Genomic DNA, 24,167 nt, shown 5'->3' with positions numbered 1-24,167 from the left:
TGATAACGAGGACGAGTCTACAACACCCAGGAAGTGGAAATTATACAACATATTAGATGACTGTAATTATCACGAAGAATACGAAAATGTTGATACTATCACAAATATCCTAGATTCGCTAATGGTTTGGAATTGAAAGTTGACCAAGAAAGTAGCGTATTTATGAAAAATGAAAAAAAAAAAAAAAAGTAAATAAATAACATAAAATTCTAGTCGCCTCCACAAACAATACAGAAGTACCTGATGCGGACAAGATCGAAGACTGTTATGAACTCTGAGACCAAAACGATTGGAAGGATGGGATTAAAATAAATTCTGATCATTCTTATAATAATGACGGTTACTTGGATTGTGAAGATTTTAATGAATTTTAGCTGGTGTTAAAAGAGAAAACTTGTGGGATCTGAAAAATATTAGTAAAAAAACATGTAAGGTGGATGACAGCAGCAAAGGTGATTAATTACACAAGGGAATGTCATCACATACTTATTAGTCGACAGTTAGGACTTCCACTTACTTCGAAAAAATGTTGAAAATTTACCTATCACCAATGAGAAATCGACTATACTTTGTGAACTAAAAGGTGCGGGCTACATAAAATATTTTTTTATAACCTGTGTGTGATGTAAGGGGTGTTCTCCAACGTAGTACGTTTTTTCGACGCGACGTACGAAATGTGTTTTGTCGCATCCCTGAAAGGATGCAACCCGCAGCACTTCCCAAGAAAGGGTAACTAAACTCGCCTGTGGGTTAGGCAACCTGCGAAGTTTGAACGTGGCTAAATAAGAATGTTCTTGTTAATTTGGCTGCTAAATGGCACCGGAAATTCTGCCTTGGTGCGTGTGCATTCGGCGCAGCTTCTGCGAGCTGTATAACGAGCATACTGGTTTATAACGACCACTGCTCCTGAAAAGAGTACACAGCCCCCAGATTATGCAGAAACCAAAGACACACATAACGACGAGAGAGACCGACACCGACGCTGCAAGACATCGGAACGCTGCTACGAGAGACACAGAGAAGCCCTATTCGTCCGCCGTGCCGATCCAAGGACATCACCACCGGGTAAAGCCCTGTCAGCAGGAACCACGCCTGAGATCCTGGTATTGTCGTAACCAGTACCGAGGGTTCCAGGTTCAGGTTCTGAGTCAAGGAATGGATATTCGCTTGGTGAGTAACAAGCAAACAGATGTTGAAGAAACAAGAGTAAGGCGGCGGCAGGTGCGTAGCAGGAAGAATTAATGTGGCTGGTTTGAGCCCCGGACAAGCGAGCAACACTCGCCCTGCGAGCGTCTGTAGAGAAGCGAGTGGTATTCAGTACAAGATGTGACTACCCGACGAGAGCCAACACCCGATGACTTGCGTGACTGAACGAATGAGGAATTACTTGGACCGCAAACGAGTAGGAGCAAGCACACGAGTCTGCAAGAGCCCTGCGACTTTTCGACGCGAATGACGAGAGGACGAGGTGTCAGAGCGCGCGCCGACAGCGACACAACTCGCTCCCCTGTGAGCAGCGAGTAGGAGACTTCGGTGATCCTGAGGTGATCCGACGTCACGGCTGAGACCGTTCAGCTGCAAGTTGCTCTGGTGCTGATGGGACGAGACTGTAGGCGAGTTCACATCCTCCCGGAGCCGCGGCTAGTGACGACAGCGAGTTCCTCGCCCCCTCGAGAAGCCGTGCGTGCCGCCAGCAGCTGGCGCGCGACCACAACACGAGGCGAGTAGCGAGTAGCGACAGTGACCACACGCTCAGCGGTGTTTGCCGTAACATCTGACTTTTAACAATATGGACGCTGGTCGATAATTTACTTACAGGTTATTTTGAGGATGTCTCTGAGCTGCGTTTGTAACCAAGCTGTAAATAGTAATTCGTAAATTTTATTGGAGAAGTATCCAGAGATTGCTATTAATATTTTATTTGTATATGGCAGCCGACTGATAAACCTTCTTTTGTACCAATGAATATACTTAGTAAATGCCCAGTATCAATTTTAAGCCCCTGCAGTTAGGTATTTTATAAACTGTTGCGCGGATATTGTGAATGTTTTACCATACAGATACTTGATGTTCCAATTCTTTGTGTTCACAGATAATGTGAAGTCGTGCTCGAGGTCTACAATACATGGATAATTATCGATGCTTAATTAAGCCTAAAATTTATATTTGCTATTTCGTGCCAGTGTATGGACTTAAAGAATAAGTGTTAATTTTAATCTGTTGTGTTTTGGAACATATACAGCCTAGCATATCTAATATTGCGTTTGCTATATAATGAACAAGTATAAATTTAAAAAAAATCTATTATTTGAATTTAAAAATTGATTGTTTAGTTTAGTTTTAGTGTAGTCTAATTTATAAATGAAGACTGTTTTCTCGTAATACAACTTCTAGCTTAAGGATGTAAAAATCTTCGCCAACAATTAAAAAAAATAAATAGAGAATAACAAAAAAAAGCTTCAAGACATTGGAACCATTTCGAGCAAAATGCAATATAAGTGAGTTGGAACAGTTCTAGCCAGTTGGAGCAATTTTAGCCAAATGAAGCAATTTTAATTATTGTAGTCAGATCCTATTGAATCCTGTCAAACGCATCCTATCGTATCTTAAAGTATCCTGCCGATTTATTAATAATGATAGTTTTCTATCGTATCCTACCGAATTTTATTTGTGTTCAAATGTACGTCCTTTTTGTTGAATGAGCGAAAACAGGCCTGTAGTCAGGACTGAAGATTTAATGGTTTAGCACCTTTTGGTCGTGTAGTAAGTGTAAAGCATATTTCAGGGATGTTTGGTTCTATAGCAAGTGTAAAGCATGCTTAGTTGGTAAATATGCTTGTACTAGGTTATATCCATGTCTTAGATCTGGCAGTTCAGAGACTTTTGTCTTATCTACTTGAAATAGGTCATAGCTTGTTTGAAAGTAATAACAATTATCAAAAATGGTCCCATGGTTCGGAGATGTTTTGCCTAGGTGCTGGTATTTGGCACTCTAGTAGTGTTTAGGTGCACCGAATACGTCCTCCAAGGCAGTCATAATGATGTTGAGTAAAATATTGATTCAGCTGGGCAGGTATCTTGTAGAGAATCATTATTGCAATACGGATGAATTAAATACATATTTTATTGCCTAAATACTTTTTTTTGCATAGACCACGGCATGTAAATCTATCGAGTCAACTATCAATAGGTACGTAAGGATAGCCCAAAATATTTTGTAGTTTTATTTGCTACTAATATTTGCATCACTAATTAAATCACCACAATTAATGTCTGTTCACAAATCACTTAAGTATCTGTCGATTCCACAGGTCGCTCTCCTCACTGGAGCTAGGCTCAACAGTGGGGTGTTTTTTACTCCGCACCTGTACACACACACAGTCTCGCGCCACTCAGTCGCACATGCACGGTCCCGTCGCTCCGCGTCACGCTCGCAAAGGGAACAGGAAAAAGGGGTTGGGGGGTTGTCTCTCGCCCTCTCCACTGGGCTCGCACTTCACTCAACTCGCAATTTCGCAACTCCCGCGGAGGCCGGCGTCCCTACTTTTATATCCGCTGGCTGTCTTTCTGGAACTGACTGGAGTGGTTGTGACGTGTCGCGTCATCCCGGGCCTACCCGACACTCGAAGCATACAGCACAGGGGCGCGTTACTCACGCCACTCCACGCGGCGGCCTCTGTAAGACCGCGGAATTCTAGGCCACTAATGGGTTGGTAACAGCGCCGAGGAAGGAGGGCGGGGGCCATGGGGGTGACGAGTCCGGGCCGCCCTAATCCCCAAATGTACGCGCGCGTGATGCCAGTGGCCGTGCAGGGCCGCCAGGCCACTCAGGTATCTGGCGCACGTCACGGCCTTGCCTTCTACGTTCGTAACAATATTAATAACTACATTTTAAAATTATTTTCACCACTTTCTTTTTTTGGAATTCCTAAATGAATGATTACAGATTTTAAATATGGCGGCCAATATGAAATCAGCATCTTATAAGCAGATGATAGGTGAGATATTTAAGCCGCATCTGGGACTTTTCACCATATTTAATTAAATAAGTAGTTTTGACCTAAACAATTTTTTGCCTCGAAGAACAGTAGTTATAGTACAAATCAATCAATATATTAATAGGTAAGTGTTTTAATGAATTTAGGAATTTTTTCTGAGTATTTTTGGTTGATAATTACTTATTTCACAATGGCGGCCAAACAGCCAACAATGTGTAGATGTTAAGACGATCTCGTAATTGGCACAGCTGTACTCTAGAGTGAAAAAATTTGACTAATTTAACGGCAGCGGACTCATGCAGACGTTGCTATAATAGACACTAGCGCTTCTCGTAGCAATTATTTAAAACATAGATGCTGCTTTTATTCTTTCCTATTAAAAAAAAAAAATTACAAATCCGAATGTGTTATTTTTATACATACATTATTTCTTAGTCTGTGTTGTTAAAGGTTTGCACTGAAAGCCTGAGGGTCGTGGGTTTTTAATCCACCCATATCCGAGATATTATTAACTTATTAAAAAAATTATGGAAAAACATAAGAACATAAAGCCAATTTCACAGTAGTAGAAGTAGCCAATACCGAAGAAAAACTATAAATATGGTGATGGTACAGTATCTCGCATGCGTCACTAGCACTCTAATTGGAAACTAGTGAACTATCAGGCAGAAATGCGGATGCAGAATAGGAAAGTAGCCGATCATGGTCGACTAGTTCCTAATCATACGGAACAAGCGGTAGATAGCCTACGTACGAATATAGTCGATCGCTCACGGTTGGTAAGCTGACAAGCCAACAAGCCATGAAACAGTTGTACCATAACAAATACGCTGTGCCCGGTTCACCATTTATTTACCCACTGCTCGACTGAAAATTCTTCAAAACGTTACAAAATGTCTTATCGTCACACGAAAATTTCCCAATTGTTATTATTTCTCTTTATTCCAATTATCCTATATTTTCTTTTTTCCCAAGAGGTCTTCATTTTCCTCAGACAGGATAATTTCCACACAACGGCTTAATTTCCTCAAATAGCCTCATGTGAGACCATGACTATACCTTGACACTGGGTCCAGTAATGTGTGGATTGTGCAAGCACACTAAATGCTAGCCAAATTCCTTGGCTCGCTCTGGGACGCCGAGCTGCAGCACCTGAGCCCACAGACCCGTTAAGGACTTGGGGGAGGGGCAAGGGGAAAGAGAATGAAGGGTGGCAGGAGACAAGGGGTGGGCGCAACCCGGATTAACGAAGAGCGGTAACAAGCAAGCTTCATTATACGGAGAAGTCTCGCGTCTCGGCACGTACAGCCGCCATTAAAATTAACGACACCGGCCGGTCCCTTAAGGACTGTCGAAACTGCCGCCGCGTACGGCGAGTCTATAAATGGAAACCTGCGTTAGTAAAATATGGTCCAAAACATCGTTCAACACCGTTATGATAATGCAGTAAAATAATATTTTTAATTCGGTTTATTACATACCTTTTTTTTTTGTTTACACTAATATATTCTCCCACCATAATACAGCCTCTCTTCTTTCTAAAACCTATACTACAAATCTGTTTGTTTGCTCAGTTAAGAAATAGAAGATAAATTCAGAATTCTTCGAGTATCCAACATTAAGTAACAAACTAATACAAACAACAGATACTGCTGCTTGATCCCCTAGATTTACTGTGCAAACACGTGTGGATATTAATTTATTTTAATTTTATTTTCTACATCGTTATTAAAGAGGTCCAATAAAAACCAATATCTCCTCTTAAAATCATAGATGACATGTTAAACGGGACACAATATGGGGCTCTCTAAAGTAGATGCCAAAACTGTGGTTACGTATGCTTAACATGTGGAAGAAGACAAGAACGCTTCTAAATAACGCTAGAGCCATAACCAAATATGCAGATAAACACTGGATCCCTGTTATGTGTAACGCCTGCTCTTCTATGTACTACATATTCTGCCTGGACATTCCCGGCCCTTCGCGACGTTCTGGTAAACCCCCGCCCCCTTTTTTTTCTCCAGAATCCAGTGTATCTCCAGTGTTCAGTTCTTGTTAACTAGCGACAGTGTAAAGTTAATGTGTGTAAAGAATAATCTACTTAAAGACCATATCATTTTCGTTGATTTTTATTTTTCCATTTATATATTGTCTGATTACTAATGTATTCACGATTAATATTGGCACTGACCTGTCAATGACTTAACTGAGTAGAGGCAGTAATTAAATAATGTATTTACCTATGCGATTCGTAGTAATTATATGAGTCAGGAAACGTTCTTCTAGAATAGAGTAGGTTATATATATATATATATATATATATAATTATATATATAAATAATTTCGATTCCATAATCAACTTTCTTAAGTCCTGTCTTGTAGGCATGCTTCAGTTCTAAACAGTAACTATATACATATATATGTGTATATATACATATATATGTATAAATACATATATATACATATATATACATATATATACATATATACATATATATGTACATATATACATATATATGTACATATATATATATGTATATAGTTACTGTTTAGAACTGAAGCATGCCTACAAGACAGGACTTAGAAAAGTTGATTATGGAATCGAAATTATTTAATTTGTAATACGAAAAAGTCATTAATAATAATAGATTGATTTATGAATATATTTGGTACATATGCAAACTGAACAAATCCTATCTCTCCAAAACAAGATTTGAAAAAACATATTCATGGTTGGAAGTTGAAGAAATTTTATCTAGCGTAGTGAGACAAGACTAGTTCAGTGAAACATGGTCGTCCGAAAAAAAATTCCTCTCTGCACAGCCTACGGACGTACGTAAATTTCGAAGTACATATTTATTCTGGAAATATTTTGGAAACTTCTATAAACTCCTGGAACATTTTAAGAATTCAATGTAGCCTACATAGCATCCTCTATGTTCACCCATATTCAAAAAAGATCGATTTAACATTTTCTCATATTCCATACCGCGAAAATATTTTTCATGTTTTAACTTAATGCTACAAGCACATTGAATGAATTAAAGAATTTCATATTATGCCTACTAAGGTAGTTATGCAATTATTTTTGACCTTCAAACACTATTTTTCATCCCTTGCACTAATATGTGGTCGTATAAAAAAATTTTATTGACAAAGGTTTAAGGTAATATTAAGATCGCAGGCTTTACCTGACACGGCCTACACCCAGAAGCCAAGAAAATGCATACTATTAAGATGGTTATTAATCAATTCCGATGAATTTTATACTAAGGTATTTATCTTTTTTTAATTTCAACCCATTTTTTATGGCAATAGTTCGTTTCATTAAAATTGTTTCAGCCAAAGGTTATAGATAAAGTGTAGGCGTTTAAAAATAAATTATAATGGATTTGGTAGTATATCTATTTCAAATGTAATGACATTTTGTATTTCTACCGTTGTTTTTTCAACCCCGTGCAGTAATGGTTTGCATGATGAAGAATTGTTTCAGTCAAAGGTTTTAGGTAAAATTTATAAAATTTATAAACAATTTGAACGGATTTAATAGTGTACCTACTAAGCGAGTTATTATTATTATTATTATTTTTTTTAGTTCCGCCCTTTATTTTTTCAACCCCTTGCACCAATGGTTCGTCTAATCAAACATTGTTTCCACTAAAGTTTTAGATAACAAATATAAGATTAACATACAATTTGTACGAATTCGATGTTGTGCCTACGAATGGAGTTATGATTTTTTTTCCCCCTCCAAACCTTGTTTTTTCAACTCCTTGCAGTTATGGTTGGTCATATCAAAAACTTATTCAGACAAAAGATTTTGGTATTACTCCTACGAGTTATAATACTTTCAGACGGATGTGATAATATTTTCCATATTATTGGAGTTGCAGAGATTTTTCGGTTTTTCAAAAAACCTTCCTCATTTCTACCCTTTTGGTCGGATATTGCCCATTAACGGACTTGACTTTTTCCACCACTAGATTTTATGTATCAGTTTGGAAGTGATTTGTGAAAATTTTCGGCATTTATATTGTCCACAAAATTGTGATTATATAAACGTATAAACTTTTGAGTTGATGGTTTTGAGGTCTATGGATCATAAAATGAAAAACTGTATAAACATTTTCCGGAAGTCGCACCATGGAAACTGCTTTTTTTTTATCTACCTAAAAAGGTTCTAAAGCATAAACTCACGTGTATATATTCATAAAAATTAATATAAAGTAGTCAGAATCAAACTAAAGAGCGAACAAAAAAGAAAGATGTGAATGGTGAAGCCGACCGATTTACAAACTCATCAAGCAGCCAATGTTTTCCAGCCGGCTACGAAGAAAGGGCAATCGTGCAAGATCAGCTTGCGTCAAGCTTTTCGCTAGTGAAAGTCCTGTATCTTCTAAGAGTTTACACCGCAAATTAAAATTAAAAGAAATTTAAAATCATTTTCTCCAGAAGACATTATCTATTCTCACTGATGCAAAATTAATGGTAAGAGGTCGTACAATTTGTTACGAACAGCTGCAAAAAAAAAAAAAAAAAGGTGCAGATATATAGACTCAAGCTACAAAAAATTAATTGACCTCAAACAGCCGGCTTAAACCAAAAAATATTATTGCTAACGAAATGTTCTGTGAAGTTCCACTACAGGAATTATTGAACCACTCTGCTGGCAGAATTGTTGAAACAGTCGGTGGAAATTTTCATTGAAAATATAATTTAATATGTAAATGGGGGGTTTGATGGCTCCCTAGGGCAATCAGAATATAAAAAAGGCTGAGATGAAGAGGAATCCAGGGACGATAGCGTTTTTATATCTTCACTTGTGCTCCTAAAACTTGTAGGAGAAAATGGTGTTTGGGAAAATCCTCGTCCGAGTTTTACCCCACTTTTGTCGTCCTATAAGGCTTCAATTTATAAAAGAGACAAAACAGGTTATAATTCCGGAGAAGACACATATAACAACTCAAATTAAGAAATTGGAACCATTTATTAAGTCAGAGGAGTAGAAATCGACTTTGAAATGCAATTGAAAATGGTAAATGGGAAAGTATTGTCTACCTCAACAGGGACCAGTACGCTACAGTGCCCAATCTGTAAGTAAACAGTAAGAGGTTCGCAATCTTGGAATCAGACCAACCCTACGGAAGCGGCCGTCTTGGAGTATGGAATATCGTCCTTACGTGCCTATATACAATTTTTGGGTTTTTTTTGCTACTTTTTATAGACTAGGTAAAAAATTATTTGCTCAGCTATTTTTTTTAGTTTTTAATGTTTTGTTATTTATTTATTTGAAGAAGTTATTTTATTTCAGCTACAAAAACAAAAGTATGTGGAGATAAAAAAATTTCTAGAAGTGCGAGAACAGAAAGAGCCTGTACTTATAAGAAAGCATGCGCCTAAAACCAGAACGCTCAAAACAAGGTTTCGGTTCCACTAGCGACGGAAACTGTGGTAGGTTTTTCGCTGATCCAAGTATGGCTTCTAAAGCGACTGGTGTGAACCAGGAATTAATAACATGTTTTAGTCATATAGTTTGCACTATCCTGTGGAAGATAAATTAAAATTGAAAATTTTAAAGCGTGTTATTTAAATACGGCTGGTATCAATTAACGCCAACTGTTTATAAAACTTTAGTATATAGTCCATTATTTTAAAAAATGTCGTTTTGCCTTTTGGGACAATTGTCTGAAGAGGCACAGAAAACCAGGAATAAATATATCCGGAACTACGACCATTTTCCACCAGAAAAAAAGTAGAAGATTAAATATCGAGAACTTATTTCGCAGGCTGTTGTCACATCCGCTCGTATACTTCCAAAGAAAAAAAATTAAATAATTAACTGATGAGATGAAACATGAATATAAAGATGTCATAATTTCTTTCAAAAATAGTGAAGAGAAATATTTGGAAGACGAATCAGAGAAATTTTTGTCATGATACATCAGACGAATCCGATTTATATGGATATATAGAACATTAATTTATTTTACTGTATTCGTTGATAATATTAATATATTTTATTTTGTTCTGTTACTATTTATTTAATTTTTTATTTATTTATGAATTTTAACTTATTTTTTATAATATATTATCCATACACCGTATTACCAACCATAACTATCTAATATATTTTGGTTTATTTGTGAGTAGTATTTACGGTACATATATTACAACTGTCAATTTTTGGTGAATATTTTTAAGCAGGCAAACCAGCATAAAAATTTTCATTCCCCTATTTTAGTGGTGTGTAAAGAAACTGGGAATGTATTTCTTGAGGGCAGGCAAAAATGGTACGACGTTTGATTTAAATGATACAAAAATAAAGTACATGAAATTAAGATTTATAATACTACTAGCCGGAGTACCCGCGCTTCGCTACGGCAGTCTGCAGGCAGAACACACTCGCACTGCTCATTGTACACGCCCCTCCTCGTGGGTGCGCCACTGTCGTCGCAAAAGCTGTTGCCGCGGATACGCAGGAGGCATCAAAAATGAAATAGCGAACTTTCATCAAGAATAGTTAAATTTTGCTTTAGGGGTGGCTTCTTTTTTTTCCCCCCAAATCTCACCTCGTGTTTAGAAGGTCAAGTGTGAGAAAATGCATTAGGATAGGAGATAAACTGTAGATTTATATGAGAAAAAACAAGCGGAAACTATAGGAACATTTTAGGAATTATTTCGAATATTTTTTTTTTTAACCTTTTAATCTTTTATGCTATATAACAACTACCCCCGCGTAGCATATAGTGCAAGGGTCACTCAAAACTAACCCTTCTTTAATATGAATGAACTTACAATGTGAGCTCATTATGGCTCCCATCATCGTAGTGAGATAAAATATATACCAGTTTTAAGTCTAAGCATAAGCTTTCTTACACACAAAGTTTCATCAAAATCAATCTAGTAATTTTTGCTTGATAGTCAAAGAAACAGGCACACACTTCTGTTTATAGTTTTATAACAGTAATAGAAAAGTAGATAATTGTCAAAATTATCTACATAGCGCTGCAGTATACCAATATTTATTTTTGCGTGCACTCGTTTGAGTACGAGTATCATATAATATTGCTTATAATTATTATGTGTTTACTTGGTAATAGTTTTTATCTTCGGAATGCGAGCTATTTTCATGGAGTAGTTATCTCCCCCGTACATTTGTGCACTGGCTTTTTATGCATCAATTTGTTATGCAAAAGCACTGGTCAAAAAGAGCTTGTTTCATCATGAAGGAACAAGTGAAATTCCAAGTCCGTGTTCTACATGAACAATCTGCTTAAGATTACTATTAATAGTTACGAAAACTAGTGAATTTAGTTATTTACTCGGTTTGCTTTTTCCAGCAGCTGAATGTCTTAAGACACAGCTACTGATTGTCTTACATAACTGTAGATTACTGCTGCTGTAGTCAATGGCTAAAACGTGTACGCATGGACATAACAAGATTGATCACCTCATCGCCATGAACAAATTGCTGATAGTGGTTAATATAGGCAGGGTTCCTACAGTGTAATTTAGATCGATTCCCTGCGTTTTCCCTGGCTCATTGGTCTATCTGGAAAAAATATAACACATACGAAAACAACGCTTACTACCATGCACACTACACAGTTTGCAATGTATTAGTAAGAAGTGTTCCAAAGTAAATAATCAATAAGATTTTTTGATTACTCAAATGGTAAAAGTGATTTTTAATGTTAGTTATGAGTGTTTTTGTAACTGTGCATTTTTACAGTTTTTCTGTTTTCTCCATATTCATAATGTTAAAATTTATGTTTATTTTGTAATAAGAAACAATAATTAATTCTTCTGAACTACTCTTACTGCCTCTATCATAGAATATAGAATTAAAAATTATGTCAGTAAACTATCCAGACTGTTTGTTACAAAATAATACTAGATTATTATGTGCAACTATTAATTTAAAATTGCGCAGTTAAGTACAATAGTCCAACATAGTAAAGTGTATCTGGTGCATGTAAGGTGATACTATACATCACTTATTAGTGATGTACCTAACTAAAAACCCGTTTTGTATGCTAAAAATAAAATTTCTGGAATGTTTTATTTACATTTTATTAATAAAGCTATTTTATTTCCCTAATTTTAGTGTTCGGTTTTAATTACAGTTACATAAAAACATAAGTATTAGATCATGGCTATAAACACTACAATTGTCATAATTATCTTCTACAAAGTACTGCAGTATACCGATAGTTGATTTATAAGTGTACTTTTAATAGTTTTAAATTTCAGAATAAAATTATTTTTCAGATTAAATTTTTTTGCACTGGTTTAATATTACCAGTGTTAAAAATTTTAGCTCTACAATATTTTCGTAACTTAAAGAGTAGTTTTCGAGGAGAAAATTTGTTAAAGAAATTTGTCATACTAATGGTTATAAATAAAAAAAATACAAAAGTACTGGTCAAAATGAACTTGTATACTGAAGGAACAAGTAAAATTAAAATGACTAGATGAGTGTTTTGATGAACACTGTGCTTAACAATCCTGATTAACAGCTACAATAATTAACAAATTTAGTTATATACTTTTTCAGCAAATATACATATGATTTATTCTTTCAATATAAAACCAATCATAATTCAATAATATGCATAGTTTAATTTCTGGATTTTGTGTAAATCCAGAAATTAAGTTATGCACACTATTTACTACTTTTTACTAAGTATTTTATAGTAAACGATCATATTAAAAAAAATTCAAAATTCCCGCTAAAAATATTTAGTTCGGAAAACAGACACCGCAGCGCTGTAATAATCTTTCAATCCAGACTAGGAAGAGTCTCTTCTATACCCTGTATGTTCTATGGTACGCTTTTTAAGAGTTGGCTCACAAGAATTCATTGGAAGCATTAGACGATACATTGAAAGACTTGGAAAATACTCAGGTTCAATTTGGTGGAGCATTGGTGTTACTATCCGGTGACTACAGGCAAACGCTTCCAGTTATACCTCTCTCGACATCAATTTAAGAATCGAATGCCTGTTTGAAATATTCAATTTTTTGGAGTATGGTCAAAAAAATGCATTTAACCACAAATATGAGAGTTCAGCTTCAAACAGGTCCAACAGATACCATATTTTCAAGGCAATTACTCGTCGGTAACGGCATTGTACCTACAAATCCAGAAACAGGAAAAATCACCTTTCCATCTAATTTTGGCAATATCTTGAATTCAAAAGAAGAATTAGTAGAAAAAGTTTTCCAAAGAATTTAAACAAATTATCGAAATCACGCATGGTTAAGCGAAAGAGCCATTCTAGCGGCTAAAAATGTCGACGTATACGATATAAACATCATTCTAAACAGAATCGCAGGTGAAACAGTGACATACAAATCCATTGACTCCATGATTAAACCAAAGTTAAGTAATGAATTTTCCAACGGAATTTATTAATTCAATCGATATCACCGGATTACCGTCACACTTTCTGAATTTGAAATTTGGAGTGCCAATCATATTACTCCGGAACATCAGTTAGCCAAAGTTATGCAATGGCACACAATTAGAAATTTAAAAAATACTGAACAATCTTATTGAAGCAACAATTTTGATTGTACCTCATAAAAGTGAATACGTACTACTTCCACGAATACCATTCATGCCGACCGACATAGCGTTCGAGTTCAAACGGCTTCAATTTCCAATACGCCTTGCGTTCGCTATGGCTATCAATAAAGCCCAAGGGCGATCTTAGCAAGCGTGCGGTTTGAATTTAGAAAACTAATGCTTCTCTCATGGGCAATTATACGTCGCATGCTCAAGAGTCGGTAAACCATCTGATCTTTATGTGTATGCAGAAAAATCAAAAACAAAAAATGTAGTACATCCACCAGCTTTAAAATAAATAAAAAGGGTTTTTTTATGTGGGAAATATATTTTTTCTTCCTTTTCTTTCACTCCACAGCATTAACACAGCAACGCAAAGCAGGATATTAAATTGAATGATGTGCTTCCTCGGTGAATATATGTTCTTCGCTAGAATATTATAATTTTACTTTACCATGAATTTCATTCCAGACTGAGCCACAGCAAAGCGTGGCCGGGTTTAGCTAGTCGGCATATAAAAAAAAACACGCGCGTATTCGGATGCAACGTTGTATCAAAATTTCAAAGCGATCGGGGAAGAACTTTCGGAGATTTAAGTTTTCAAACGAACATTTACATTTTTTTATTTGTATAGATTATGTTTAGGAAATGTCTATATTTTCTTTATATTTAAAACTTAATTTTTTTATGTTGGCATTTCTCAACCGCGCAGTTTTTCTTTCAGTGGCCATGTTCCGCCTATTCAGCTGCGCCCCCCTGCCCCAGCAGCGGAACGCCAGACGGAGTGACGACAGGAGGGAGGGGCGACCCAAGGACCGCCCGGCGCAGGATACGAGCGCCATTAGGTTTAATAATCCCCGCGCGAAACTACCGTTATCGCCCTTCACTCGCTGCTACCCCCCTCCCCCCACCTCCTGTACCATCACTCGTTCGGACCGAGCAGCCAAGCCAAGCCACGCCACTAGGAAAAACAGTAAACTGATAGAAGGGCTTGGCTACACTGTACGAGACGAGACAAGACTGTCTCCAACGGCCTGGCAACACTAAACTGTCGCAGTATCAAACGAGACACGTGCTGAAGATGTTGAAGAGGAAGTTTATACTAACAGAATCTTCAATATTAAACAAAACTGCTGTACTAGACATAATACTGTCTTATGGCCAGCTGCGCCATTCTGCTCTTCGATGCGCGATCCAATAATCTAAGCTCCAAGAATGATCCAAGGATCGTTTCTCTAAAAGTTGCGCCAACACATATATGTACTGGGACTACGTGATCTTTGTTCCCGTGAACCGAATTTCATACATTTCCGATCTGCGACAACAGGCAGCATCAGTGTCGAAGAAATGTTAGGTGCATTTTTATTGGCGGGCTGGAACGATATTAAGTCGCTACAATCGATTGAGACAATGCGAGATAATGGTTGATGCGACTGCCACAAGATAGCAGCACTCTGCCTCACGTTTTTAATTTTAATAACTAGAAACACATGCTGGTATTTAAAGTTACAACAAAACGAAGCAATCAGAAATATTTTATATGGAAAGTAATAATGACTTAATAAAATACTAAAACATTAAAATAAAATAACAAGCATTTTAAACATTCAAAATATGTGTACTTCGCGGGAGATGTTGTACAACCAGAATAAGTAAATATTTTAGATACATGTATATGATCTGAAATTTTGTACATAATACTCTTAATATTTACGTGTGATTAAATAACCGGCATAAATTCCGTGAAAATGTCTGCTCGCGCGGTGTCGATCCGAGATCATTGATATGAACCGACCCGTGAGTCGGTTCACATCGAAGTTCCCAATGATCTTCGCTCAGCGCTCACGACACAATGGAGCAACAGAAAATATGGTCGAATTATGGTCAACCCAGCTTAAGACTGGAGATCACGCCTGAACTCTTTAAGTGCAATTGGCCATTGTCAACCCGGCACTCTTAGCCGTTAGGCCCTGCCGCCTCGGAGCCACCATGGGCGCGGGTACGGATACGCCATATACTCAATCGGGAAAGGCGTTATGGATCTGGCTATGACCAGAGACTGAGGATACCCATCCCAGTATAGTCACCACCTCGGCCCCTCCGCCTCTCTCAGCTAACCAGACAGTTGGCTGTCTCCTTAGCCCTGTCGACTTTTATCAGCACTGCTGGCGCCTACCCCGATCTCCCACATCACACTGGGACCCCTCAGTCACCCAGTAACCGTTGTCCGGTGGAGGCCTGATCCTGGGCCGACAGAGGAGACCTCAGCGAAGATGTCCGTTCACACAAGGATCATTCCGCACTCCCACCAACTGATGTCTAGGACTAACCACTGGTGCCGTCGCCAAAGCCAGCTGGAGATCCTCGAAGTTATCTTGGACTCTCCCCCGACCACCTGAACCGATGCCGAGTGGTTTACAACCGACTTAGGCCCGTGTCCTAAACGATAACTTGATAACGATAGCACTGTTTCCGCCATTCTAGGGCACACTTGAGTGTGCCAGTTACAAATAAAGGCTATGTAGGATGAAATAACTGAACCAACAGACTAAGCTATGTATTAACAATTATTACAGCAATTAGATACACAAAAAATATAAATATTTTTTTTTTGCTTTACAAGTTCAAAGAAAGATGGTAATACACAAGTTTTTAGTTTAAAGGTAAGATACAAAATAAAATAAATGAATTTAAAATGTTTTCATTTAAAATCTAAAATATAATAATCAGTCTCGAAATATGCAAATTGTGGTGCGCATGCGCAAATCATAGTTTCTTGTCAAGTCGGAAACAAAAGAACATTAAAGTTTACGCATTTATACATTACTTGCATGCTATTAACCTTAACCAGGCTTATGCAACTAATCAGTGACAAAATGACAGCAATGGGAATATAAACAGTAGTTGCTACAGGGAATGCTGAAGGCACTATAGTGAGATGTTAGAGAAACCTGTCCTACTTTTCACTATCACAATAATGGCAGAAGATGTAGTCTTGATTGTTTTACTCATTGCCTGTGCACGACCAGGGAGTAATGTATACTTCATGAAGCCAGGCAGGGGCCAGGCGGAATCAAAATAATTGTTTTCAAAAAAACAAACTCCAACAACTTCATTCTGCTGAAACCAATTTCCTTCTCCGTGCATTTAGCAATTTAAAACAAACGCAAATGAACAATGGTTAAGATATTCAGCGAGGTACCCAGGCAAATGAAGACAATTTCCGAAATTATCACAAACACCTCGACACCAGCAGACAAGATCGCACAGACTGGTGAGAAGATGGTTTTATAAATATACCAAGCGACTGCAGATCAGAAAGATCTGAATAAATTCCGGTATTCTGCATTCCTAAACGCGTCAACGAAACCAAAACCAAACCTCGCCCCAATGCCACCAACACACTATTAAGAGTCGACTTCAGGTATATTAATTTTACTGGCTTAACTTTTTTAAAGTGCTTTTACAACACTATTTCTTGTAACTTACAGCGATATGGTTTACAGATACTTACAGATACAGCAATGGCTTAACAACCCCTATCACCGACCGAGTGGGGATGGAACCGAGGGAAAGATGGATCGCTCACCCCAGTAACAACCCAAGACAAAGCAGCACCCGAAGCGATAATAAACATCGTCTTTTGCCGGTGTTCTACTGGCTGTGTGGGTCGATGTCGATGCCAAAGAGCCAGCATTCCATGCTCCATAGTGGCCTCGCGTGCCATGGTAAATGTACGAATAGTGCACCGTTATTCGACCTGCCAAATAATGATGATGATGATTCAATTTTTTTATGTTTTTGAAAAGTACGTCTACGAATTTAAAATAAGATGTTTGTTTTTAGTAAGTGCTAATCCAGTTTTTTTTATTCTAAGATATTTTAACATACACCATTAAATGTTTACCATTGTAACACTCTTTTTAATGATCCACGATTTTTCCATCCCCTGGCTCTTGCAAAATATCCATCCTAGAGAGAAAATAAGTTAATTTTAACATTTCTGTAGTAAGTTTCGTGTAGTTTTAAGTTTGTACATGAACAAATTTTCGCTAGAGGCCACAACTTTCGATTTCTTCCAGAAAAACTTGAACAAGAGACAGTTAAATGACCCCAGCCCCCCCCCCCCCCCCCCCGGATATACGTACACGGTTATGTTATTCATAACTCACTCCCTACCACTGTAAATAAAAAATTTGCGACTACGCAAATTTATTCCCGTATTATGCCTTCGTCGACACTGGGCTTACCACACGTCGTGCAGGTTTCAGAGAATCGAGCCCCAGGACGCGCCACTCTGTCTGCGCTCCTCTGTCAAGGTCGCGTCAATCAGTCCCCGCGAGTGAACGACGAGGAAGAAGAGAGGGGGGGGGGGGGGCACTAGCTCACCGACAAGCCTTGACCCGGATAATCCAGGCGACATGCGGCCCGCGAGCCGTGGCGCAACCTGTCACCGTTCCACCCTTCCGACCCCTTCCCCAACCCCGCGTCCCGCCCAAGCAAGGGCCCGACCGCCACGGACGTGGGAGCCGAGCACTCGACCCTGCACTGCCGCGCGCCGCAGAGGTCGCTTTTCAAACGAAACAAAAAAAAATGCCTACGTGTACTTACATACGCACGTACTAACTTGGCGTCAAAAAAAAAACTAACTTTAATTTTGCATGCAAATATTTAACTGAAATAAAATAATAAAATGGCTGGAGTTATATTATAAATACGGCTGGCAAATAAAATTCAATTAATTTAAAAAAAAATTAAATAAATATTCAGTTTTCAATATTAATATAAACACGTGTATAAAATACATAAATTAATTTAGTAAAATAATGGAGATATGTTTTAACTAACAATGATAATTAATTATACATAAGGAAACATAACGTCAAATAAATACACTTGTAAAAGTTTAAAAACACAATTTCTGTCACTAATATTCACAATAAATACATGTTTCTAATTATATCGTCCGGTATTCAATATTAATCACCAAAGTATATGATTTAAAGCACATACATAATTTTTATTTGTATGTAGCCAATTCTTCTTTTTTTTAATACAGCGTGTTAAATTGTATAACTTCAAAAATAATTTCTTAATTGCGTGCGGTGGGCTTGTTGACACAGACGGAAATACACAGCCCATAAACTACCTACATGTAAACAATCATGTAGATCCGTTGCTCCGTTGCTGCTTGAAAGAACGACAGATAAACACACTTTCGCATTTATTATATTAGTACGGATATTTGCTTTTATACAGCTACGATTTATTTTGCTGATCTACGTGTTTCAAAGGTCAAGTGTGCAAAGTTTCATCGCAATCGGATGAATAGTTTAGGAAAGACAAACAAGAAGCGCACCGTTAATTCTACACGCTGATGTGGCGCTTCGCTCCGCTGCATGTCTGATCTGCCAGATCTCAAATATACACTGTAAAGCCTTCTTATTAACATTAGTAAACAATTTAATGAAAGTTACTAACCGGTACATTGTATGGGAAATTTACCATACAGATATAATAAATTCCCTATGAGTTTAAAATTCTTTCTCGAAAGACTGGATGCTATTATACACTAATTCAAAACACAACGCTTAACATGCACTATAATATACCGTAATCCGAGGCTCAAAACTAAGAATAAACTCATCTGGACGCATGTGGAAGAAACTCTTGCTCCTATTCAATCAGAGATATGACGGACCCTGCTGTAGATTGACACTCGAAGTCGGCATCTGCAGTCAGCTATTGTCTAAGTTCCCGTAGTCACCCACAAAGTTTCTCTCCACGAAGTTCCGCATGATAACAACTAAGTTATGAGGTCACCTGCAGAGCGTCTCTCCAGGCAGTTACACACAAACAATCCTCGTCGTTACCCACAAAGAATCTCTCCGCATTGTAAGTTACACACAAAGAATGACAAAGTTAAGTTAATATTAACGTATTAGATGGCTATGACACTTGTAGTAACGTTACTGTCATGAATTGACATAAGTCCCAACGTTAAGCCATAATTCATTGCAATACACTATTTAGTCATAAACCTAATTTTATGATATTAAATACATCTTCAACATCTAATTAGTTAATATAATCGAAGAACAATGTACTCATACATCTGGCTTCTATGTTGGTTCGTAGCCAGCCAAACATTCTTAGAAAATTAATTTGGCTCTATTTAAATAAGACAAAATTTTCTGACCAATCATGTTAAAACTACTAAATTACATCAATACTTTTTTTAATTGAGGTTTACTTTTAACCTTACATTAAACATCAAAAAACTTTCCTGAATAATGCACACAAATTTGATTACTGGTAACAATTTGATTACAAGCTAACAATAGTTAAAGTAATGTTCTAAAATAAAAATGTACATTGTAATTAATTACAAAGCTTACTTTTCATTGGTCGTTAAGTTAAACGTTTCATAGTTTCAGAACCACAGAATTAAAAATTAAACAAAGCTATCAGGGAAATGAAAAATTGGTTGTGCTTAAAGAGTACAATTTGGACTTTAAAAATCAGTCACGTATCTGTGGGTAACAAACTTCACAATACATTCTAGCGAGTAAAAAGTGAAGCAAACTGACGACAGCAGACGAGAAAAGAACCAATGTGTTATTCAATATGGCTGCCGTAAAGTAACACTGGCGGGAATAATATATGTGAATTGTTTACACTTGCATCAAAGCCAGTACAACTGAAGTTCGTGATATATTTTCATTAATTTTTTTATCATTTTTAATTATAATTTTTTTAGCGTGACATTATTTCTCATAACGGAAATTTTCCCTTCGAAAATGGGAATTTATAAATAAATTTGGGGAATTTTGAGTTATTTTTAAAGAGTTTTGTAATATAAATATTATATTTGAACGTATGCAATTTGGTACATGTTATATCTGTCATCTGTAAGATAATGATAAATAAATCCTCATTGGGGAGATTAATCATATGTTTATGAAACATCTAAGCCAGCATTTACTTTATACTGAGGAAATAGTTGGTATTTGATTTCAGTAAAAGGTAGACGAGCACTGCTACCATACTTTGGACAGGTATTTATGTTAAATACGTTTTTCATTTCTTTAATTTTAGTTGTAATTAAGCTTTGCTCTCGTCAAGACCTAGGGTGTTCGGGATGTATACACGCATTCGGTAAATTATGGAACAAAATAACTAAGCTTTACGGTAAAGAATCGGTCAAGCGTTTGATTAGAGTGTTTTGGGAATACCTGAAATATTTAAATGAGGAAGGCAGTATTTTTTTTTTTTTTTTAACTCTGCTCCTTCTGAATGGCGTGCCATAATTTAAAAATTGTGCCAGCTTGCTCAATTCGGTGGTGTGGAAAAATTTCAATCAACTTTTCATAATTAAAATTATTTTATTGCTGTAGTTATATTCTACATGTATAGCTTTCGTTGTACAGTACAGTCTCGGGAGAGGCTGCTCATTGCTCAGAAAGAAGGAAGTGTGTTGGCTACAACACATGTCTTACGCTGTACTCATTTATTACTTACTGTGTTAATTTTTTTAGTGCAATTCATTTCAATCAGCACCGCCCCTGCTTTATTCTGCGCTTTGTAGACCCAGTTGAGTCACGGTACACTCGTTATCTAAATATACTTATTTGTCCCTGGCACTGGCATGTGGCTTTGTGTCAAAAACAATTTTCTGTTTTCAGTGAAAGTGTGCTTGCTGTCACTGCAGAGACAGGTACCAGTGTAAATACAGACTCCACGAGGTGTTCATGTGGGTTTCCATTGTGTCCAGGTAAGTCCTCAGTTGCATAGCATGCACTTATTCTTGGTTTTAAGAATATGTGCGGATTATCTTTTTTTATATAACACATGATAGTTTTCTCAATTAAGGAAGGCTCGTGTTTTCTAGTAAGATAATGTGGCATTTTATTTTTGCTTGCATATATGTTGCAGTCTATCTAGTAGTTGCTTTACAGCTTTTTCGTAGGATCTCATAAAGTAGTGTTGTATCCTGTATCCTGCAATGTCGATAATAATGTCTTTGGTTGGGGGTCTCTTGGTTTGTTTTTGATTTGTTTGCAAGGCTGCATTACTTCGTCTCTAGGTTTGTGTGTGTAGATATGCGAATGCAATTTGATAATGGTTTTTTCAGCAATGTAATGTATAAACTGGTAGGTCTATTTAGATATGTTTAAAAAAAGTGTGAGAAAATATTGTCATAAATTGCACAATGTACGTGTCACGGAAAGTAATGGAGCGTATAATGTAGAGTACATAAAAGTTAATGATTGGGTGGGAATTGAGATGTTAATAACCCATAAATAGAATCTGTAAGGTTTGAAAAATATATATATAAATTATAATTTTTATACGATACACATTCAATGTAAAATAAAATTTAATATTAATTATTTTTAGTAGCCATACCACATTACAAATTAAGCAACTTAGGTTGAAAGAAATAACAATGCCATCAAAAATTATATAAAACATTTTTGTGCATACATTAATTTTTTTTTAATTTTCATTACATATGTTATCCATAAGAAATATAGAAATGTAGGTCCGAGGAATGGGTTTCCGGACAGGAGCTGAGGAGCCGACCCAATCTTAGACTGTGACATCACGGCGGCCATCTTGAACGACCTTGACCTTGATCTCTGACTTTCAAAATTTGACAAAAATCGACAGAAATTTTCCAAAATTTGCCAAAAAAAAATACTATTAGGATATCATGGCCGCCATTTTCAATTATGACGTTACAAACGCCATCTTGAAAACTTATAATTATTAATGTAAAAAATCGGGAAAAATTATAAAAACACCCATTATTGAATCCTCGGTTCGAACCTAGTGTGGGTAAAAAAAATGTCTGCGGGGTCCCTCCTCGAAGGAGGCTACCAACATACTGACCCCCACCACGAATATCAAGGCAGATATTATGTCAATCTGTATTACGTCATGACGGCCATCTTGGATTCAACATTATAATTTGTCTACTAGAGTTCGTAACCTCCATATTAGTTTATTGTTTATTCTCTAGAGTGCTGTGGTAGTATTTACTACCGTGGCACCCACCATCTTGTCGGCAATCTTGAAAATCTGTAATTATTAACATAGATCTTCAGAAAAATTTCCAAAAATCACCCTTTTCATTCGATTCGATCGATTTAGGTGTCTGGTTCGATCCTTCGTTGATGCGAAAAAATTACTAGGCTCTAAAAAAGGTATTAAATTAATCATACTCGCAACTAAAAAACGCTATACAAGACAAATGTCCGATTAAATAAATATGTTATCACTATGCCTACCAAGGAGGTCTTTTTCGATACTTGGCATATAGTTCAACCAGGTCATGTCCAAAGTCAGGTTATATACCAAGCTAATTAAAACCACGAGACCTTTCAACCAAGTAATGTCCAATGTCACGTGTATAGTCCAGGCGTCTCCGAACCACCGAGGGCAGGGCATGTCCAATGTCAGGCATATAGATCAAACGAATCCCAATCGCGAGAACTTCTTCGACGATACTTGTAATATCATTCAAACAAATACGGCATATTTCAAGCAGACATGACAAAAGTCTGTGAACTGTCGTACCTGCATTACGGATACGACTTATTACAAGAAAATAGGCATGTTTTATGCTTACTATAAGACAAAGAATCCCTTTAAAAAAAATGCTATACACTTACTACAAGACCAAGAGTTTTGGATCCATTAGATATTCAGACCCGACTACAGACTGGACTACGCACATTTAACGGAAATGACGCACATCTGGTCACAAGTTCATCTGGGACACTAATCTGGACACACATTCGACGAAAAGAACACACAGTTGGACACGTCTTCAACGAAAACATTTGTACGATCATTCAACTCATTAGGATACGATTCCATCATAGGAATAAGTTCCCATCAGTAGGATACGATCACATCAAAGTGATATGATCCCATCAGTAGGATACGATATCATCGAAGGGATACGACCCCATTAGAATACGATACCATTAGTAGGGATACGATCCCATCAAATGGATACGATCCCATCAAAGGGATACGATGTCATCCGTAGGATACGATCCCATCAAAGGGATACGATGTCATCCGTAGGATACGATCGCATTAGTAGGGTTCGATCGACAGGATACGGAAAGATACAATCCCATCAGTAGGGATACGAATAGTAGGATACGATCGCAGGATAAGGTAGGGTACTATCCCATTAGTAGGATACGATCGGTAGGATACTATAGGACCCAGCTCCAACTGCATTTGGCTCCAAATGATTTTAATTAAATTTTGCTCTAACTGGCCGAATGCTGGAATGGCTTTATTGTTACTTTCCATTCTGATCGTCACTGGTGACGATTTTCCATCTTAAGTTAGAAGTTGTATTACGAGAACTCAGTCTTAGTTATAAATCAGATTTTGAGAAATAAAATACTTTTGAAGTACAAAATATAATTTATTTTTCACTTTTATACGCATACAGATAAAACACGTCATAATTGTATGTAGCCAGCTTCCCTCAGTTCTTCGAGTATGGAGACAACTTCGTTGATGTAGAAATAGTTTCCTGCACTAAGCGAAGCCAGCAGCAGTCTCAGACG

At 37.0% G+C, this 24,167-nt stretch overlaps 2 protein-coding genes across 5 annotated transcripts in view; one reads left to right on the top strand and one right to left on the bottom strand.

Moving 5' to 3' along the window:
- LOC134531008 (NPC intracellular cholesterol transporter 2) overlaps positions 1–24,167 on the top strand; it is a 195,951-nt gene that overhangs the window by 29,512 nt on the left and 142,272 nt on the right. For 2 of the 3 annotated variants that reach the window (XM_063366445.1, XM_063366442.1), the window contains one exon: positions 21,255–21,343. Coding sequence is in view for 2 of the 3 variants with exons in the window: in XM_063366442.1 (XP_063222512.1) it covers positions 21,255–21,343 (89 nt within the window). In the remaining variant the exon portion in view is untranslated. The remainder of the gene's footprint in view (positions 1–21,254; positions 21,344–24,167) is intronic. The other variant, XM_063366444.1, reaches the window with a different exon arrangement.
- The window catches only part of LOC134531007 (sodium/potassium-transporting ATPase subunit alpha), a 349,143-nt gene that overhangs the window by 291,570 nt on the left and 33,406 nt on the right, over positions 1–24,167 (bottom strand). The gene's annotated exons all lie outside the window — the stretch shown is intronic.

The sequence above is a fragment of the Bacillus rossius genome, chromosome 3, assembly GCF_032445375.1.
Source record: "Bacillus rossius redtenbacheri isolate Brsri chromosome 3, Brsri_v3, whole genome shotgun sequence".
Classification (NCBI taxonomy): Eukaryota; Metazoa; Arthropoda; class Insecta; order Phasmatodea; family Bacillidae; genus Bacillus; species Bacillus rossius.
This window is presented reverse-complemented; position numbering and strand designations above follow the sequence as displayed.